The sequence below is a fragment of the Larus michahellis genome, chromosome 3, assembly GCF_964199755.1.
Source record: "Larus michahellis chromosome 3, bLarMic1.1, whole genome shotgun sequence".
In the NCBI taxonomy this organism is placed as follows: domain Eukaryota; kingdom Metazoa; phylum Chordata; class Aves; order Charadriiformes; family Laridae; genus Larus; species Larus michahellis.
The window spans coordinates 32,272,792-32,290,384 of NC_133898.1; the positions used below are offsets into that span (position 1 = coordinate 32,272,792).

General features: G+C 35.0%; 1 protein-coding gene across 8 annotated transcripts in view; it reads left to right on the forward strand.

Annotated features, from left to right (window-relative positions):
* MTA3 (metastasis associated 1 family member 3) overlaps window positions 1-17,593 on the forward strand; it is a 157,091-nt gene that overhangs the window by 44,331 nt on the left and 95,167 nt on the right. For all 8 annotated transcript variants that reach the window (XM_074579559.1, XM_074579560.1, XM_074579564.1 and 5 more), the window contains 2 exons: window positions 11,886-11,949; window positions 13,149-13,266. In XM_074579559.1, coding sequence (XP_074435660.1) covers window positions 11,886-11,949; window positions 13,149-13,266 — 182 coding nt within the window. The remainder of the gene's footprint in view (window positions 1-11,885; window positions 11,950-13,148; window positions 13,267-17,593) is intronic.

Below are 17,593 nucleotides of genomic sequence, written 5' to 3' on the forward strand. Positions count from 1 at the left end.
TGAAATAGTAGAGAATGAAGAATGGAGATCAGTTCTCTCAAGAATACATTTTGTAATACATCAAGAATATTTTGTAAGAATACAAAACCTCAGTCACTTTGGAAGGAAGAGGAGAAAGCTAAAAGTGATTTTAAGAGAATGGAGGAGGCTGAACTACCTGTAGTTGCTTTTGGCAGCTACAGATCTTGAACTTTTACTGACATCTTCAGCCAAGAAAAGAAACTTTCGCTTGTAATTTAAGAGAATAAAATAAATTTACCTGGTGTGGTATGTTTTTATTTACTTTTTACTAATATACTTTTACTGCTCTTGTTTTGTCTTTCTTCTTTTCTAAACTTTACTGGTTTTACTTTTTTTTTTTTTAAACTGAATGGCAGGGGAAATTACAGCCCCTTCCCCCCAACCCTGTGACTGAGACTACTTTTATTCTAATTCACAATTACGAATACCATATTGTCTCATACACCTGGTGCCACTACATTATAGTTGAGATGCCTTGCAGTTATTTTAGCAGGTTAGATTTCTTTGATGTGCAAATCTAATTCTGAAGCTCTTTGGTCTGTAATGTTGAGATTTGAATAACTCTGATGTAGTTTGTTTGCTTTTGAATTACTGAAATACAGTTTAATTCCTTATTCTCATACTTTTAATGTTATATATATTATATGTAACTCTTTTGAGATATAATTTGTTTTGTTATAAATACTGGGATTTTTTTTAGACTTCATCTGGTTTCCCGTTTGCATTAGGTGTCACTATGCCATTTTAGTAGCTTTAGGAAGCGGTATAAGTTTTGGCACCAAAAAAAAAAGCCAGATTTAGAAAAGAATTAGAAGCTGGTAGTGTAGTAGTAATTAAACATGACAGTGCTGCCTTGTGGACACAGTGTTCTTGCAGTGGAATGTATTTAAGAAGATATAATTGCCTAGCTCAGTGCAGTACCATTCTGGAGTGATGGCATGTGGTACAGTACAAGGTGATGTACTAGTTTGGCTCTCAAAACCAAGATTTGTTACCTCAGTGCCTACTTGTCAAGTTATAAATGAAACCGTTCCCTCCCCTGTCTGCTCAAATGTGTAAGGTTGGTAGCACCCCTCCAGAGAAGATTCTCCTCCTTCCCTAATTCCTGCATGTTACAGATGCAGCTTCCAGGCACCATAATCCCAGATGTTCTTGTAACAGAGTTATACTGCCAGCCAGACTCGCTGAGTGCTCTCCTTCATTAATGTCACACAGTAAATGCACCCAGAATTCACGCAGGTGGCTCCTGTAAGCAATACCAGTCCCAGAGAGGGGTTGATTTGAGCTTGAAGTGCTGTGTACTTTAACTTGGATTTTCCTAGATTTGAACATTACCAAATACAGCATTTTGGAAAGGCATGAGAAGGCACAGGGGGGGAAACATTGAAAGTTGTCATAAAGGTGAAATTCTTTGCCAGTGTTGTAAAATTCACCATAAAACTTAGCACCTGGTGAAATGAGTCCCTTGTATAAAAATCTACAAATGGTTACCTTGTTGGAGGGATGCAGTGGTTTATCTGACTTGGTTTTAAATTTATTTTTCATTGTTAAGGTCTCAAGAATTAATAGGTGATAAACACATTTAGATTGCTGTAAAAGATTGCATTAAGTTGTAAGATCACTTGTAAATGCCTTTAGATTTAGTACTTCATGTGAGTTGTGTAGAAGAATTTATCCATCAGGGTTCATCTTGCCATTTTGTTATCTTTGCTTAGTTCTTGTTTGGTAATAACCTGTGTTTCAGTCTTGGGGTTGTGGGTTTTTGTGTTTTATTGTTGTTAAGCGTTTGGAAAGCATAAATAAGTGAGGCATTCTCAGATGTTGTAATAAAATCAGGTGTGAATCTTTTGGGCTGCTCTATACTTTAATAGCACCCACCTTTCAAAAAAACAAACAAAAAAGAAATAGGAATTATTTATGCGAAGTATAAAGAGGCTTATATGCAGACTTTGACTAAAGTCAAAGTAGTTTGAGAATGAGGAAAAGTTCCAAAGAGTGGTGGCTGTTTGTGAAGGGGAAGGAAGATTTCAAACATATAATTATATCTGGTTGCTATCATGTTGGTGATTTAGTTGGTTGATACAGTTGGGTTTTTGTTAGGGTTAAGGAATAAACTACTACTTTGTCAGAATTCTTTCTTAGTTACAGCAAAATGACAAATATTTATCTTCAGTAAATAAAAATGAAATTTGTTAAATTACTTCTGTTCAGCAATCTTTCTGATAAGTTAAAGTTTGAATACAAGTTTTTAGGAGTTCTTCCCTGGGACTGAAGAGCGGTATGGGATTGTCATGGCCTCTTTATTTGCTCTTTTAGCTGATTCAGACTGCACAATTTTGTGCAGTGACTGTTGACGTGATCCCAACTATTTGTGCTTGAATTAAGTTGTATATTTCAGTGGAGCATCCATGCTTGGTTGAAAAATTTCCAAGTGATGGATAATTTACCGTATTCTTTATAGTTTTATCAGTTGCTAATTGTGCGCGTTTGTATCACTATGTTTTTTAATAAGTGCAGGGATTCTGATCACATGGTAGTTTTGGTTGTTTTTTTTTTTTCTCCTGGAGACTGTGTTTTCACTAAGTACTTTTTGCTTTTCTTGGGCACAATTTCAAGATGCTGAAACTCTTGCTGAGCTTGATGTCTGGACTCAACGTGGCTGTGTATGATACCTGAACATTATATGCATGTTTGTCATTATGGAGATTATTCAAGTAACTGTAATAAATCTACACCTAAATCTTTAATGAGGAGTATTTATTTAATCTGCCATTGGATGAACTAAGTGTTTCTTCTATTTCTCAAAGGATTAAATTTCTTGCTTGGCCTAAGCAGCAGATTCAAGCTTTCTATATAGCTATGGCCTTAATTCAGAAAAACTTTCTAAACTCGGATTCTGAAATTTTCGGTTCTTTCTAACTTGTGAGTCTTTCTCATACATACCCTTTATTTAAAAAACAAACAAACAAACAATTTTAAGATGCTCTTGGCTTGGTTTATTACTGCCACTCCCACACAGAAATGACTTCATGAGCCTTTCAAAGATTGTGGTTGCATAAGATCATTTTATTAAAAGCTGATCAATGTGAATTGGGGAGAAGGTGAATTTTTTTTGCAGAATGCCTGTGGGTAAGTGACATTAAAGAGCTTCCAGATAGTCTGATAATGAGAAGAGTTCTTTAATTTGAGAGAAGAGTTCTTTAAATTTTATCAAGAAATTTAGAGCCTCTGCATAGTTTTAAATGTAAGCATACAAAAACGTATACTCAAACTTCTGAATTGTCAAGCTGTAAGAATCTTGGTTTCCCTCAGTTCTGAGATTGTTCCCTGTAGTAGTTTAATGCATTTTTACTCTCTTTTTTTTTTTTCCCCCTGTGTCTTTTGACATCATTCGCATCAGTAGTGTGGTCCAGAACACACTGTCTTATTATTTTTATTTTTTTTTTATAGTTTGGTGGGTTTTGGTTTTGTTTTCTTGGTTTTTCATGGTTTTTCTTGTTTCTTAGGGTTGTTGTTGTTCTTAAATTATCCCTTAGCTGCTGGATAGATTAAAGGAACTTTCATTGGTACCGCTTTGTAGACATATTACAAGCAGCATAAGTACGTGCAGTTTATAAAAAAAACATGTTGCGCTTAAAAACTACCTATAAGTGTGTGATGCTTTTTAGATGCCTTTTAGATAAACGACTCGGTTCTGTCATACAGATTTCTTTGTGCTGTTTTCTTCTTCATGATCCCATCAGAACTCACTAATATTGCTACTTCAGACAACTAAGGTGTAGAGAAGTACTTCTTTCTGAAAGTGGGATTCCTTCATTTAAAACAGACCAAATAATCTGAAGCTCAAGACAGACAGGGCAAGTCATTTTATAGAAGAAATTTGGGGACTTTTTAAGGCATTGCACCGTAGGATTTGTGATATTACCTAAGCGTTTGTAGTTTTGGCATTCTTGGCAAACTAGAAGTTTCTAGCCTATGGGAAGGTTTTATGTATGGATTTATATACTTCATATATATATATGTGTGTGTGTGTATATATGAGATAAAAATTTTACCTAGTTTTTCAAAGCTTACTTTGAGCCTTATAAGCCTGATTTATTTTCTGGCATAAATCAGACTGGTTAAGGAGTGACTCTACTTTGCATAGCCATGTGCTTACCTGATAATTTAGATTGTTAAGAAAGGAATTCTTCATTTCTGGATTGAGTTTAGTTAGAACAAAGGCGCTTTAGAAGCATGCCTTATTTTATTTATTTATTTATTTATTTATTTTCTGCTAGAATTCGGAGAATTCTTACGTGAATTAAGATGAAAATTCAGTCTGGGCCAGAATCTTGTTTTCACATATGGTCAATAGCCAGTACTAATAACAGCATAAGAAAAAGTGTATTTGTTGGTGGAAGGTTGTCACTTAAATACCTGAAAATCAGTACATATTTCCCTGTAGTGACATAATTACAAAGTTAGGAGTCTTTCATATGGTGCAGAAGTTTAAGTTCAGTTGCATGGAGCGATGTGCATTGCTTCTGAGCTGGGCGACCTTGTAACGTCACGCTGAAAAATCATTCTTCAACAGCCTCCTTTGTTGGTTTTTTTTGGGTTGTTTTTTTTTTTTGGTAACTTTTTAGCATGAATTAATCCCCAGAGGAAAAATACCAGTGACAAGCTTCCTACAGTTGTTTATAGAAAGTGTATATATACGGCTATGCTTATTTTGAGATATCAAAACATGTCATTCTCCTGTGTCTAGTCCAAGAAAAGATTTGTCTCTCTCCATGGCACTCAGTACTACCTTGGTCTTTCTACTCAGTGTTTTCTTGCAGACCCTTCTCAGCTACACAGTACAAGATTCAGTCAGTAATGTAGACTGGAACAATGTTAGTGTAAATCCAGTTTTAAGTGATAGCGTGTTAAAGCTTGTTTCAAATGTGTGTCTGTTCATAGATCCATTCATTTACTTCTTAACATTTTCTACAAGTATTAAGGTAAGATCTTCCAGCAGAGTTGTTGAATGCTTTCGCTCTTCAGCTAACAACATAGTAGTTTAAACATATAATCTGCAAAAAATTGTTACTGAATGCAAAGCGTTCTTTGATTTTGTCTTTTGTAAATTTGTTTCATATTGGGAATGCTTTTTCCTGTTGAGATTAGGCAACAGTTAGAGTAGACAACAGTAGTAGAGAACTATATAGAAGTTGGAACCTTAAGAATAGGCAAAAAATTTTTACCATTATCTACAAATTACTTTTAAATCCATGTCAGTTATGCATGATTGCTCCAAGAGGCTGCCTTTAAATCTTACCAATTTGGAGTGCTCAAAATGAGCACTCCAGCTCTAATTAAGATTAAAACTCTGAATTTTTTGACTACAAGCCACATGCAGCATAAAAAGCCTGGGCCACCCATATGATCTATGCATATGTTTAGATGGCAGGCATTTACTGGTTCATTTAGATGTACATAAATCAGTTTGCTGTGCATTCTGTTTTTAATTTTCTTTGATCAAGTGTGTATTAAAAAGGTGATACTAAGTTTACTGGTCTATCTATTGGCCATAGATATACAATCTTGTAGTGTTTGGGAGATTGGTATCATTTTGTTGGAGATATATTCGCCTATGAAATGTTGGGGTTTTGTTGGGTTTTTTGTTGTGTTTTTTTTTTCTTGTGTTTGAGACAGGTCTGTAAATGAGCAGAGACAAACTGGAGCCAATTAAGCATGAATCAGTACAATGCAGATCTTTCTTCTGTCAATTCTAGATATTGATTGAATACTTTTAAAGTCAATCTTTAGTTAGGGGTCTATTGCAGGTTTAAATCACTATGATGATGCTTTTATTTTCTTGTTTTTGCTGTTGTGCAGTAGCTTGCTCTCCAGTTGTAAATATCTTTGCAATCTGGAGAACTTGAAATTTGCTATAAAGACTTTGGTATGTGTCTATCAGCATCATTCTGTGCCCCTTAACCTGTGCTTAAAAGTAAAATACACAAGTACTCTTCGTATTGCCTTTCCGTAACTGGGGAATCAAGTTCATATAATTAGCAGAAGCTCTTTGGACTCCACAGTCTGTGGTTTGGTGATCATCATTGCAATTTAGACTGCTTGTAAGGCATCAAGACTTGGCTCAAAGTAGTTGTTTGATTGGAAATCTTCAAAACACTTTCCCATTTAAGACAGCTCAGGAAAAAGCCTTTTTATTTAAGGTAGCCCTCTCCTCCTCTACTTAATATCGGTACCTTTTTTTCCCCTTTCCCTTTATGCCGAATATGGGAAAGGTTACTCCCGAGTTCTACTCCTGCACCAAACCTTTCTACCCCTCTTCATTATGCATCTTCTTCGTTTTAGTTTAATCTCTGGTTGTCATTGAAATAACAGCATATGTTAAAATCAAATCACAAGCATAATATTTCCTAATATTCTCAGACTGTCTAGTTAGTGACTCACACTTCTGTGTTCCAAATCTCTACTGAGAGACCAATGTTTCTTGATAAAGATCAGCAAGAGGCACTTGGTATATCCATACAGAATTGCCCAATGTCATTCTGTCATATTCAGGAGGGCAATTAATAATTGTTAATAGCAGAATTTCAAAGTCTGTGGAGTCATGCCTGCATATGTTATTTTCTTTTTGAACTTGTATCCGAATGACCAATGCATATCAAGTTGCATCGACTGAATAGGAACTCAGAGCAATGAGTTTTGAGAGTTCTTATACCGCATCAGGCTCACCCAAACTGCATCTATTTTACAACAGGAAGCTTAGATGGCATGATTCTGTACCCGTGAGGTTGCTTTTTCTACTCCTATGGTTTTTCCTGGTTAACAGGCACTAAGTGCTCTGTTTCTTGTGTCATTTTTTTCTGTAATTTTTATTTTCATACCTCCCTTCCCAATAAATCCTTATTAAAACAATGTTTTTATCTTGTGGGCTGTTTTACTCATCTGGTGAAAATAGGAAGAAATAGCCTGCAAGAATAGCAGAACAGGAATTGCAGAGCTTTCCACTGGTTTAAAAGTAAAGGCTGTGCCGAAACAAACAGGGACTTTAAAAGATCTAAACAGTTGCTGTTAATTTTGATTCATTCTGGTAGTTTTAAAAGATCAGTGTTTGCATCAGTTCGGTAAATATCCTTTTGATTACTTTAAGAAAAAACTTACTAAAGTACAGTTAGCTAGAGAATTCAAACAAGCAGTCTCATTATTTTTTCCCCAGATATGCATATCCATATTCTTCTGGAGAATAATAGGGTGTCTTGCTCTGGGTTGTCTGATCAGGCTATACTGAAATCTTTTCATAACGTTGTCTTGTATAATAGCTTTGGTCTGACTTTCTCTGTTCAGCTTAAATTCTTGAGCTGGTTATCATCGTCTTGTTGTCTTTATTGGAACAGGTTAGTAAGGGCAGTCTTATTGTACTTCTTTCTTCTAAATATTGATCGTTGTCATGGTCTTGTCTGAATTATGTTCCCACATGTTTTTCATTCCTCTGTTGGGTCTCACTCAAATGTGGTGGTTTTTGTCTTTACTTTTCAAGGCCTGTTAGGTCCCATCTCTGGTTACTGTCTTCGAAATCTGTCCTTCAGGACTCACTGACATCTCATATAGAGTGTTAATTTTCGTTAGCTCCTTATCAAATTGTCAAAGACAATCTTACATGTGAGTGTCTCACAAAGCTGCCATTTATTTTTTAGTTCTTTCTTTTTATTCTTTTCTTCATTCCACATTAAAAAAAATAAATAAATAACTAAAAACAAACTTCCACCCCCTGAAAAGTAGCTCCCCAAAACAGGGAGGGGAAAAAATAATCCTTATGTTTGCTGCATTGAGACTTCTAGCTACCATGATGACTACTATGTCTTGCCGTTCCCTTATAATCTTCATTTGTGTTTCTGTGCTTTACGTTTTCAGTTGTAAACGGTTAGGTTTTGGGGGCTATGGGGACTATATGGACCTGGCTTTCTGCTAGAGCTGTTGAAGCAATCCTTTTCTACAAAATCATTAAGGCATTTTTTCCAAAGTAGTATTTGAGAGTATTTTTCTGGAAAGTGTTTGAGCCTTATTTCTATATTGTAACAAAAGGACTTCACTGAAGTAAGGAAGTAGGTTCTTGGTGTGGAGAAATAGTTCGTTAGGCATCCCTTACCTCATGGCTGTAAATGGTGGAGTCACCTGAAAAATATAAAAAAATTTACAAGCGGACAAGAGCTTCTAGTGAATGGGAGTGAAGGAAGGTGTAACATATGAAAACAGCTTTCGTATGGTTAATGCTTTAAAGAAATAAAGTTATGAGTTACAGCTCTGGTTTCTAGGACAAGGGAAGCAGTTGAATCCCAAGTGGTTTATATGATAGATGCTGGTAATACTGTGAGCATATATATAGGTAAGTTTCGTTGTCTCCTTTTACTGCAAGACCTCTAAATCACTTTTTACTGCTGACTGATTTTAATACTATAAAAAGTTTTGTTGGTATTGTTAGCTCAGTGGAAGAACTTCTTATTTGTGACTACTGTAAAAACAAAGTACATCTAAGAGCAGAAAGGATTCTGAGGGGAAAACTTAGTCTCATCAGAATTAAATTGTAGGTGAAGACATTAAAGTTTGTTGTTGTTGTGGGGGTGGTGGTGGGTTTTTTGTTTGTTTTTTTTGTTTGTTTGGTTTTGTTTTATTTGCAGTTACTTGTACATTGCTGAGGTATCCAAAACTTTCCCTCAACATTTCCTTCAGCGTTCACACAAGATAAATTTTGCCTAATTCTGTAGGAAGTAAAAATAATTTTTCTCTATGTTTTTAATTTGAGGAGAAGGTCAAAACCAGATATGTAGTCTTAACATCGCTGAACCCTTCTGATGCTATTTACTAGTAATTCACCCTTTTGATACCAGTTAGGTCAAGAATGCTGCTTTGTGGAGGAATAAAGCTTGAATTACAGTGGGATAAGAGGAGGAATCTCTGGATTCATGTCTGAATAAATATTAGACATCTCTTCAATCTTTATTTTTTTTTTCTTTCACGAAAGCTGGGTAATTCCATGTAATTTTTACCTTCGTTTGGTTAGTTTTTGTGACACATCTCAGACAGGAGGCTTCACCAGTATGGCAATGAAACTCTAGCGTTGTACTCGTAGTCTAAATAATACTCAAAACTTCCCTAGTGTCTTTGCAAAGAGAATATAATTTTATTTTGGTGTGTAACTGATCTTAGAACCTGGTAAATGCAGTTTATGTTCTCTTTCACTTATCTCTGTAGGTAGCTAGCTGCCCCCTCTGTTTTTAAAATCTGCCCCCCTCAGATTTTATCCTGTTACATTGATTCTTTATTTGATGTAGATTCATCTGTCCCAGTTACCTGAAATTGCTTAAAAGCATTAATGGAGTTCCAGAATGCTGTGAGGAGGGTAATGTTATATTTAAATCTGGAGAAAGCTCTGGTTTTTTAGGTACATATCTTAGAGAAATAACTCTAGGTCTTGTTGTAATGTAGTTTAAACCACATTAGCTTTCTCTCCAAGGTTTTTTGATTATTAATATTGGAAGAAAGGGTGCAGAGTGCAGTCGTGATTGGAGAATATTTAGGGACATATCACTGCAAATTTGTATTCACTTAAGTTATTTCCTAGGCATCCATGATTGAGAGATGCCAGAGACAAATACAGTGAGCTAGATGCTTGATTCAACCCAGTAGACGATTTGCAATAGGCTGAGAAGATTCTCCTCTGTTGGAATAAAAGAGAAAGAGGAGATACATAAATGGTAGGCTTTTGTGTGTTTGGTAAAGATTCTATATCATTTTTAATAAGGAATTTCAGGTTTCTAGATTATAGAATCTGGTAACTGTAACAGATAATTTTTTCTAATTTTGTTCTTATGTAATGTACCTGTTTTAAAATGCTCTTTTTCATTTTAGCGCGGTGTCTGCTACTGTGTGTCTAGTATTGTCTTTTTTTGAGCCTCTAGTCATGCACGTGAAATATCATATACGCATGTAAAATGTTACCTGTGTGTTTGACTCCAGCCATTAGATGGTTAAAATGCTGTACAATGAAGTGTACATCAGATAGAAACTGAATCACTTAGAAGATGCGCTGGGGAGATTAATCTTGTCTCTTAATGGAATAAAATGAAATTTTTGAATTTATCAGCAGTAAGGTATAAGGTCAGTCAATAAAATACTCTTGCAGTCACAATGACAGTGAAGGAATGCCTCTGCAGTAATTGGAGTTAAATAGCAGTAGGCTGTAGTGGAGAGAGAGAGCATACTAGAGGTATGTGGAATAGAAGCAAACTGGAAAGGTGAACTCCTGTTTAGCCTTTAACACTAAAAAAAAAAAAAAATCCGTTAAAATAAAGTTGACAAACTAACTTCATGGTACAACATATAATTATTTTTTAGAAGTGAGTGTTCTGGAAGTATCAAGGCCAGAAGCTTCAAAACCCATTCAAAGACATGGTCAAGTATAGAGGTGGTTTCTTTCTTCTCTACTGCAGGTGTCTTTTCCTCTGCTGTTGTGCATTGTGCTCGGGTTTTTCTTGCTCATCTTCCCACCATTTCTCTTTGGTGTGGTTCTTCTGACAAATACGGAGATGAAGAGAAGCTCAGAGTTCAGGTGGTTATATACTGTAGATTTAATGAGTGGTTTAACCCCGTTTCCTATGATGTGCAATGGTAGGGAATAGGACATTAGCTGGGTATGTTTGCTTAATGATGAGCTGTTAACAGTTGGTATCTAATGCTTATGGCTGAGTTTAACAGTCAACATTCACTGAAATGAACGATGCTTTTTACAATAACTTCTTTGGTGTTATCTTAAAGTCAAGGAGGTCTCTGCAAACAATTATCTTTTCTATATTTGTAAGCTGGTCTGTTCCATGGCAGAAGGGTGTTCTGGGCAGGGGTCCTATAGCCATATATGTAAGGCCACTGGAACCTCCTGGTAAATGCTGACTGAACTGGTAGAAATAGAATGAAACTTAGGTGCATGAAGTACAAGGTGATGTATTTAAGGGGTAATAAATACGTATTATTATAAAATGGTAGTTCAGTTGAAAGTGATAGCATAAAAATGCCAGTTGCTAGCAAGATGATTCAGCACGCTTAACATTTTTTCATCCATATCTATGTGTGTTTCTTTAAAATACCATTTGTTAAAAATAATTCTGTGGAATATTTGCAGAGAAGTTGGAGGCAGAGGAATTTCAGGCCAAAGGAATGTTGTGGGAGAAGGGGATGAGAGAGAGGGGAGAGATAAGGGGTGCAGATAGTGGGGTCGAACTCCATCGCGTTGTATACATGTGTTGTACATGGGCAGATCTGTACCACCGCTGAACAACAGGAAGCTTTCTACTGGCAACCTGCACAAAAATGTGGTAGTCGGCATTTTAATGTGGCCATAGGAGAAATGAATAGAATTCCATGATTAATTACTAGAAATCATCCCATACTTCATTTTTACAGGCCATTGGTAAAACCTTATATTGGTTCTAGTTTGTGTTGTTTCAGATTAGGCACTGAACCTACTGGAGGTGAGTCACTCGGAGGTGATGTTTCGTTCATCCAGGCCTTTTTACTAATTGGATGTGTATTTATTCTTTGCCGTAGTACCTCTTGCTCTTCACTACTTCTGTTTCTGAAACTGTTTCCCAGTTCTGCAGAACTCTTACGTATTTGAGCACTTGGGTCGGTACAGCCACTTATTTTGTTGCTTTGATGTTAACTTTAATGTCTTAAGAGTATGGCAAAGTGCGTTTTACTGTATTTTTAGTGTAAAAGTTTATAAAGTATGTCTAGGTTATTTTCTTGTGAATAACTTTTTGACTTAAAAATTTGAACTTTTTACAAAGTAACAATTCTCCCTTATGTTTGTGTAGGGGAAAATGCAGTGTTGCACTTCTGAATGAGACAGAATCTGTGCTGTCATATCTGGAGAAAGAGGTAATATGTGACTTGTATTTGTTTAAATATTGGGATGGGTTTATGGGGGTTTTATGGCTGTATTATATAGTCTGTATTTGCCCATATAATAAATGGGCAAACAATACTTTGAAAATCTTTTCTTGAATGGTAAGTTAAAAAAATTATGTTGTTGAAAACACTGATTTTAAAAGTGTTATTGGAGAAATACTTAATCGACACTCTTAAACTATGGTTTTATTATGAATATGGTTGTATTTAGAAAATAATAATTTGAAGTCATTCATATGGTGTCTTACAGAAGCGAAATATACAGATTCTTTCCTGTAGTGGATACTTAAGGGCGAATTCACATGGCACTTTTTTTCCTTTTTTCTTTTATTTCCCTTTTTTTTTAATCTTTTTTTTTTTCTTTTCCTAGAGGTGTTGTAGAAAGAAGAGTCTTCTGTAGTCAATGGAGAGAGCAAGAAAGGCTCCTGTAGAGGGCAACTTAGCATAGGAGTTTAATTTTAAGGTCCCTGAATTATTGTTTGGGAAGCGTCTCCCCACCTTTCATTTTCTGTGGAAGGAACTTAAGGTGCTTAGCCTTAAGCAGAGGGGAAGAAAATTCCCCAAGAAAGGCATTGCAAAATACCTTTCAAAATAACCATATTTTTCTTTGGAGCATCTTAATATAACGTTAGGCAGACTATGTTTTTAAGCTGAAATTAGCGTGTCTTTATTTTTAAATTTCTCCATCAAACCCACTGATAATCGGTAAAAATGTTTCTGAAAACAGGACTTCCCCGTACTTCAGGTGACTGTTGCAGTTATGCCAATATGATTTTTGTGTAAGCCCTTTTCAGACACTAGAGAGTGTTTTATGCTTTTTGAGATGTAATTTGTAATGCAAAGTCAATATGGTAGAGAGATTTAGAAGAGGAAACATGTTAAATTCCGAAAGCAGTTAAAATTATTTCTTTTCAGATCCATCGATCTGTTTTTGTGTATGAATCTTTTCATTATTTCTCTGTTCTGAAATAACTCCTAGCAATGAGAGAAGCTTCAATTAGCCGTTTAAAAGTACTCATGAAACATCTGCATTATTTAAAATAAGGATTAATGTCCCAAGCCTGTGCTCTGTAAAACTGTGCGAGGGGGGTTACTTTAATAATTTCCAAATGGAAGGTGATAAAATTTTAAAAATTACTATGCTGTTGCAAATATGTGTTCTTTTTTAGGATACTTTTTTTTATTCATTGGTATATGATCCATCACTGAAAACGCTTTTAGCAGACAAGGGAGAGATCAGAGTGGGGCCTAGATATCAAGCAGATGTGCCAGACATGCTTGCAGAAGGTAAATACATGATCTTTGATTAATCAAAAAAAAAAAAAAATCATCTTGCATTATTACTTATCCTGACTTTCTGAACTAAACTAATCAACATAGAGGCAGAGAAAGTAGAAGAGTTAAGTCTAAAAATTGGTGAATACCAGTAGATATTATGCAGAAAGAAAGCAAGCTGTTGGAAAGACATTGTCCATTTCCAGTTTGCGCATAATACAATTTAGGCATTCTGTGTTTATTTATTTAATTGTATGGTCCAGTTAGACCTCGTGGAAAGGTGGTGTTGAGGACTAACCCATTTTGTAGAATAATAACATGGTAACAAAGCAAGTGAAAAATGTATTTTTTCTCTCCCTTTTAAAATAGGCTCTATGTAGAGAATATATGTCTTTGTGTCTTCTTATTTTAAAATATTGTCTTCCCTCAAAGCTTCTTGTCTATTTGGTAGCGGGACTGAAACAAATGTTTCAAGCCTTGGCGTATCTTTAAAATCACTGTTATTTTTTAAATTTTATTTTGTTTATTTATAGTCTAGCACTGCTGCCTGTGCCTTAATCTTTTGCTTTATCGGAACTTTATTCATTTAAACAAAATTTCAAGTACAATATTTATTTAGTGTTTGGGTGTTATTTAAGAAGCATAAGCAGCTGTGTCTTGTTATGTCTGTAATTATTTTTACTTAGTAAATTTTAAAATTAGCTGGTTTTGTTGGTGAAATGTGCACTCTACATTGAGTGCTAACAAAAGGAAAAGTTTACTGAGAAGTATCTAGACATAGATACTATTTTCAAGAATCTTTGTCTTTATTCCTTATTAAGAAAAGATTATGTGACAGGAATATCACTTGCAGTAAGTCAAAGGAGTTCTAAATGCCCCAAATATGTTTATTTGTAACTTTAAATATTGTGTCTTCCATTCATCATGGGCTGCTTTTTTTTTCTGCTATACTTTTTCTTTTGTATAAAACAAGCATTATTTCTACAAAGATTATTTAGTAAACTGTATAAAACAAGAATTACTTGTTTTCTTTCAAGTGACAGATTATTTTACAATGGATGTTGTTTAGTAGCTCGCCTGCATTATTATTCTGACTTTTCTTTTAATAACCAGAAATAAACTATAGGAGGTCTTTTCCGGATTTGTTCATAGCACTCACAGATTTGTTTCAGAACAAGTTTATGACTAGGATATGATACACTGATGTTCTTGCTGTAAAATGTGCCTCTCATAGGGAAACAAATAATTATGTAGACATTCCTATGCTCAAGAGGAAAGCTTCCCAGGGGACTAAGAGAAAATGACTGTCTCAACGTGTGTGTCAAGTGGCCAGGAAGTATTAATGTGCTTCTGAAGTAGCTGGTTGAATTGTGTTGGGTTTTCAGGAGAAGCTGGAGTTGTCTGCCAGGCAGGAAGTCTTTTTGTACTGCATTCTGCTACTTACATTACTAAAGACAGAGCCTAAATATGGAGTAGTGAATACTACATATAAAGTAATTGTTTTTCCCATGGAAATTTTACTTATTTAATTTTTTTCTAAAATTAAATTCTGTATTTATTAGAAGTTGAATTACTAAGCTCTTCTGGAGCTTAACCTTGTGAGGTAAATCCTTTAGTCATTAAATGAGTAGATGATCTTTCTCGTATGTCATGAGGACGGGATTTCACTGTGTATTACTGGCTGGTTTTTCTCACGCCCCACTAATCACCAAAGTGTAATAAGTGATGAAGTCTTCTTGCTGTCTTTAGTAGGCAATAATAGTCCATCGATTATGAAGGTTCGGAAACACCAAGTTGCCCACAAACCAGAGATCTGGTTGCATACAGAGCACTTCTTTGGCAGTTTGGTTGGATTAATCTGCACTTATTTCCAGTGGCTGGTGGAAAAAAGGGTTTGGTTTTAGAAAGATAAAGGTATCTGAGTTATTGTAGTTTTGACTGATTGTTGTCTCAATGTTTCTGTAGCCTTCTGACCTCTAAGGAAAAGAAAAAGATGATTCAGCTGTTACTGTGTCTTTATGTAAGCTGACAGCCTGAAAGTTAATTCATTCACTGTCAAGCCTTTTCATTCATGGAAAAAAAAATAAAAAATGTTTAAAATTAATAGAAAAAAATAGAAACGTTTGGAAAACATGGGATTCTGTGAAGATTTCTGAATCTTGAAATAAAATTTGCAGTCTGTATTTTTAAAATGATCTGTATGTCCAAATTATTATGCCACAATGTATCATTCTGTAAAACTAAAAGCGTAGAGCAATCACCTTAAACTAAAAGAAATAATTTAGACAACATCGAGTTGGGGATCACTTGAGAAAAATAGGTTTTATGTCATCTAATTAGATGTTAGTAGTAGTTAGAAAGCACTGCTAACTTTATTCACGTGTAAAATTTGTCAGGCCAATTTTAATGTAAAGGCAGTATACCTTTTTGAAGGTTGTTGGTAGGCATATTTTATGTCTACAGAAAATCCCCAAAGCCATTTAAAAAAAAAAAAAAAAGATTTAGAAAAATCGAAGATTCACACACCATCACTTATTTTATTTTAAAAGTTACTGGCGTATAAATCCAATTCAAATTACTGAAGTCATGCCAGTTCAGATTAGCTTTCAGAAGACCAGTCGCAAAGTGACTGAAAAATGAAAAAAGTTCTTTGAACCTTGAAAGCCCTTCCACATCTTCTGCAAATATGAAATTATTTAGATGTAAACACACTGATGTATTCTAGTAGATTAAAAATTCAAATTGATTGCGTTTTCTCTATACTGTGATAATTTGTGTTCTGTCTGGACTACTGCCTGGGTTTTTTTTAATGGTTGTTGGAGAACTAGATACATTTTTTTTTTGTGGGAATAGTTTTATTTTTTTTCTTCCTTGCATTGGTGTTACCGTTTTTCCATCCTTCCATAAAACATACTCCAAAACCTAGTGTTTAGGCCAAACTTTGGATAATGCAGCATACCTTCTTCCCCCCGTCCCTCCCCCATGGGTGCGTTGGATAACTTTATATTTCTCTTTAATTTTTGGAATGTAAAGAATGTTTACTTTTTAAAAGACTAAAAGGTTTATTAAAATCAAGATACTTAACAAAGTATTACAGATCCAACTGTATTTCTACTTTGAGATGCATTGAATCATAAATCCTTTACACAGTTACAGTAAATAAATATAAAAGTTTAAATCTGGTTGAAAATGCCTACGCCTTGTTTATCTACACTGCTTTTGTTTGTAGTGGTTTAGCTAAATTGCTTACATTACACATTTAGTGAAGACTAGATCAGATTTCTTTCAGCAGTCTTACGATTTCTGTTATGAGCATCACTGGAAGTAAAACTTTGATCAAAGTTGGCAGATTCAAATGATATGAAAGCCTTTGTTCCCCCCCCAGTACTCCAGTCCTTCAAGGCTCTTGAAGATTTTGAGAATCATTATAGTTGCTTTTACTGCACTGGAGAACAGGAGGCTATATTCTGCAGTATTGACTTAACTTCTGGCTAATACGATACTAAGGAAGGTCCTCTGCTTTTAACAACATATTCTTCAGTGTTTTATTCTGTGAATAAGCAGGTGTTTATTTTCAAATCTGTTTCCAGTGTGGGGTAACATTCTGCTCCTCTGTACAAAGCAAGAATAAAAAGGTTTATCTTGGAGAACCAAAGCACATATTTGGACAAAGAGTATCTTGTTTCAGGCATCTCTACTCTACAGTCCAGGAGCCAGGTACTTGGTTCTCTGCATGGGATGGCCAGAAGCTGCTGTCTGGTGCATCCACCTACTGTATTTGATCAGCAACTTATAAAATATGTGACTAGCAAGTTCAAAAAAAACAAAACAAAAATCCCCGAACAACCAACAAAAACCCCTATATAGTATTGCTTTGGGCAAGTCATTATTATCATTCTTATTTGATTAAAAGGCATACTTTTATAAATTGTTCTGAATATGATGAAATTGCTGTCACCTTTAACTAACGGATTTTATTTAGTCCTGTTTTGTCTACAGGGAAATACGAGGAAGGTCAGGGAAATTACTCCAAGGCAAATCAGTTTAGATACTTGGTAGACTTTTATGGAACACTCATCCTTCCTGGTCTCACGACTTGATCTGTTTAAAACCAAATGTTTTTAAATTCTATATTTTCAACCAGTGTTTCTCAGCAATGGAACAACTGATGCAGTGGCAAGTTGTGTTATGTGGTTGACTAGAAAGCAGAGAATAAGAGAGAGAAAAGTACCAGCATAGCATTAGGGATATAGTTCATAAAGTAGGATAATGCTCAAGTAACTGGGAAAAATTATTTTCTGCTCTACAGGATTTCTTTTAATGCATTAAAAAAATTGGT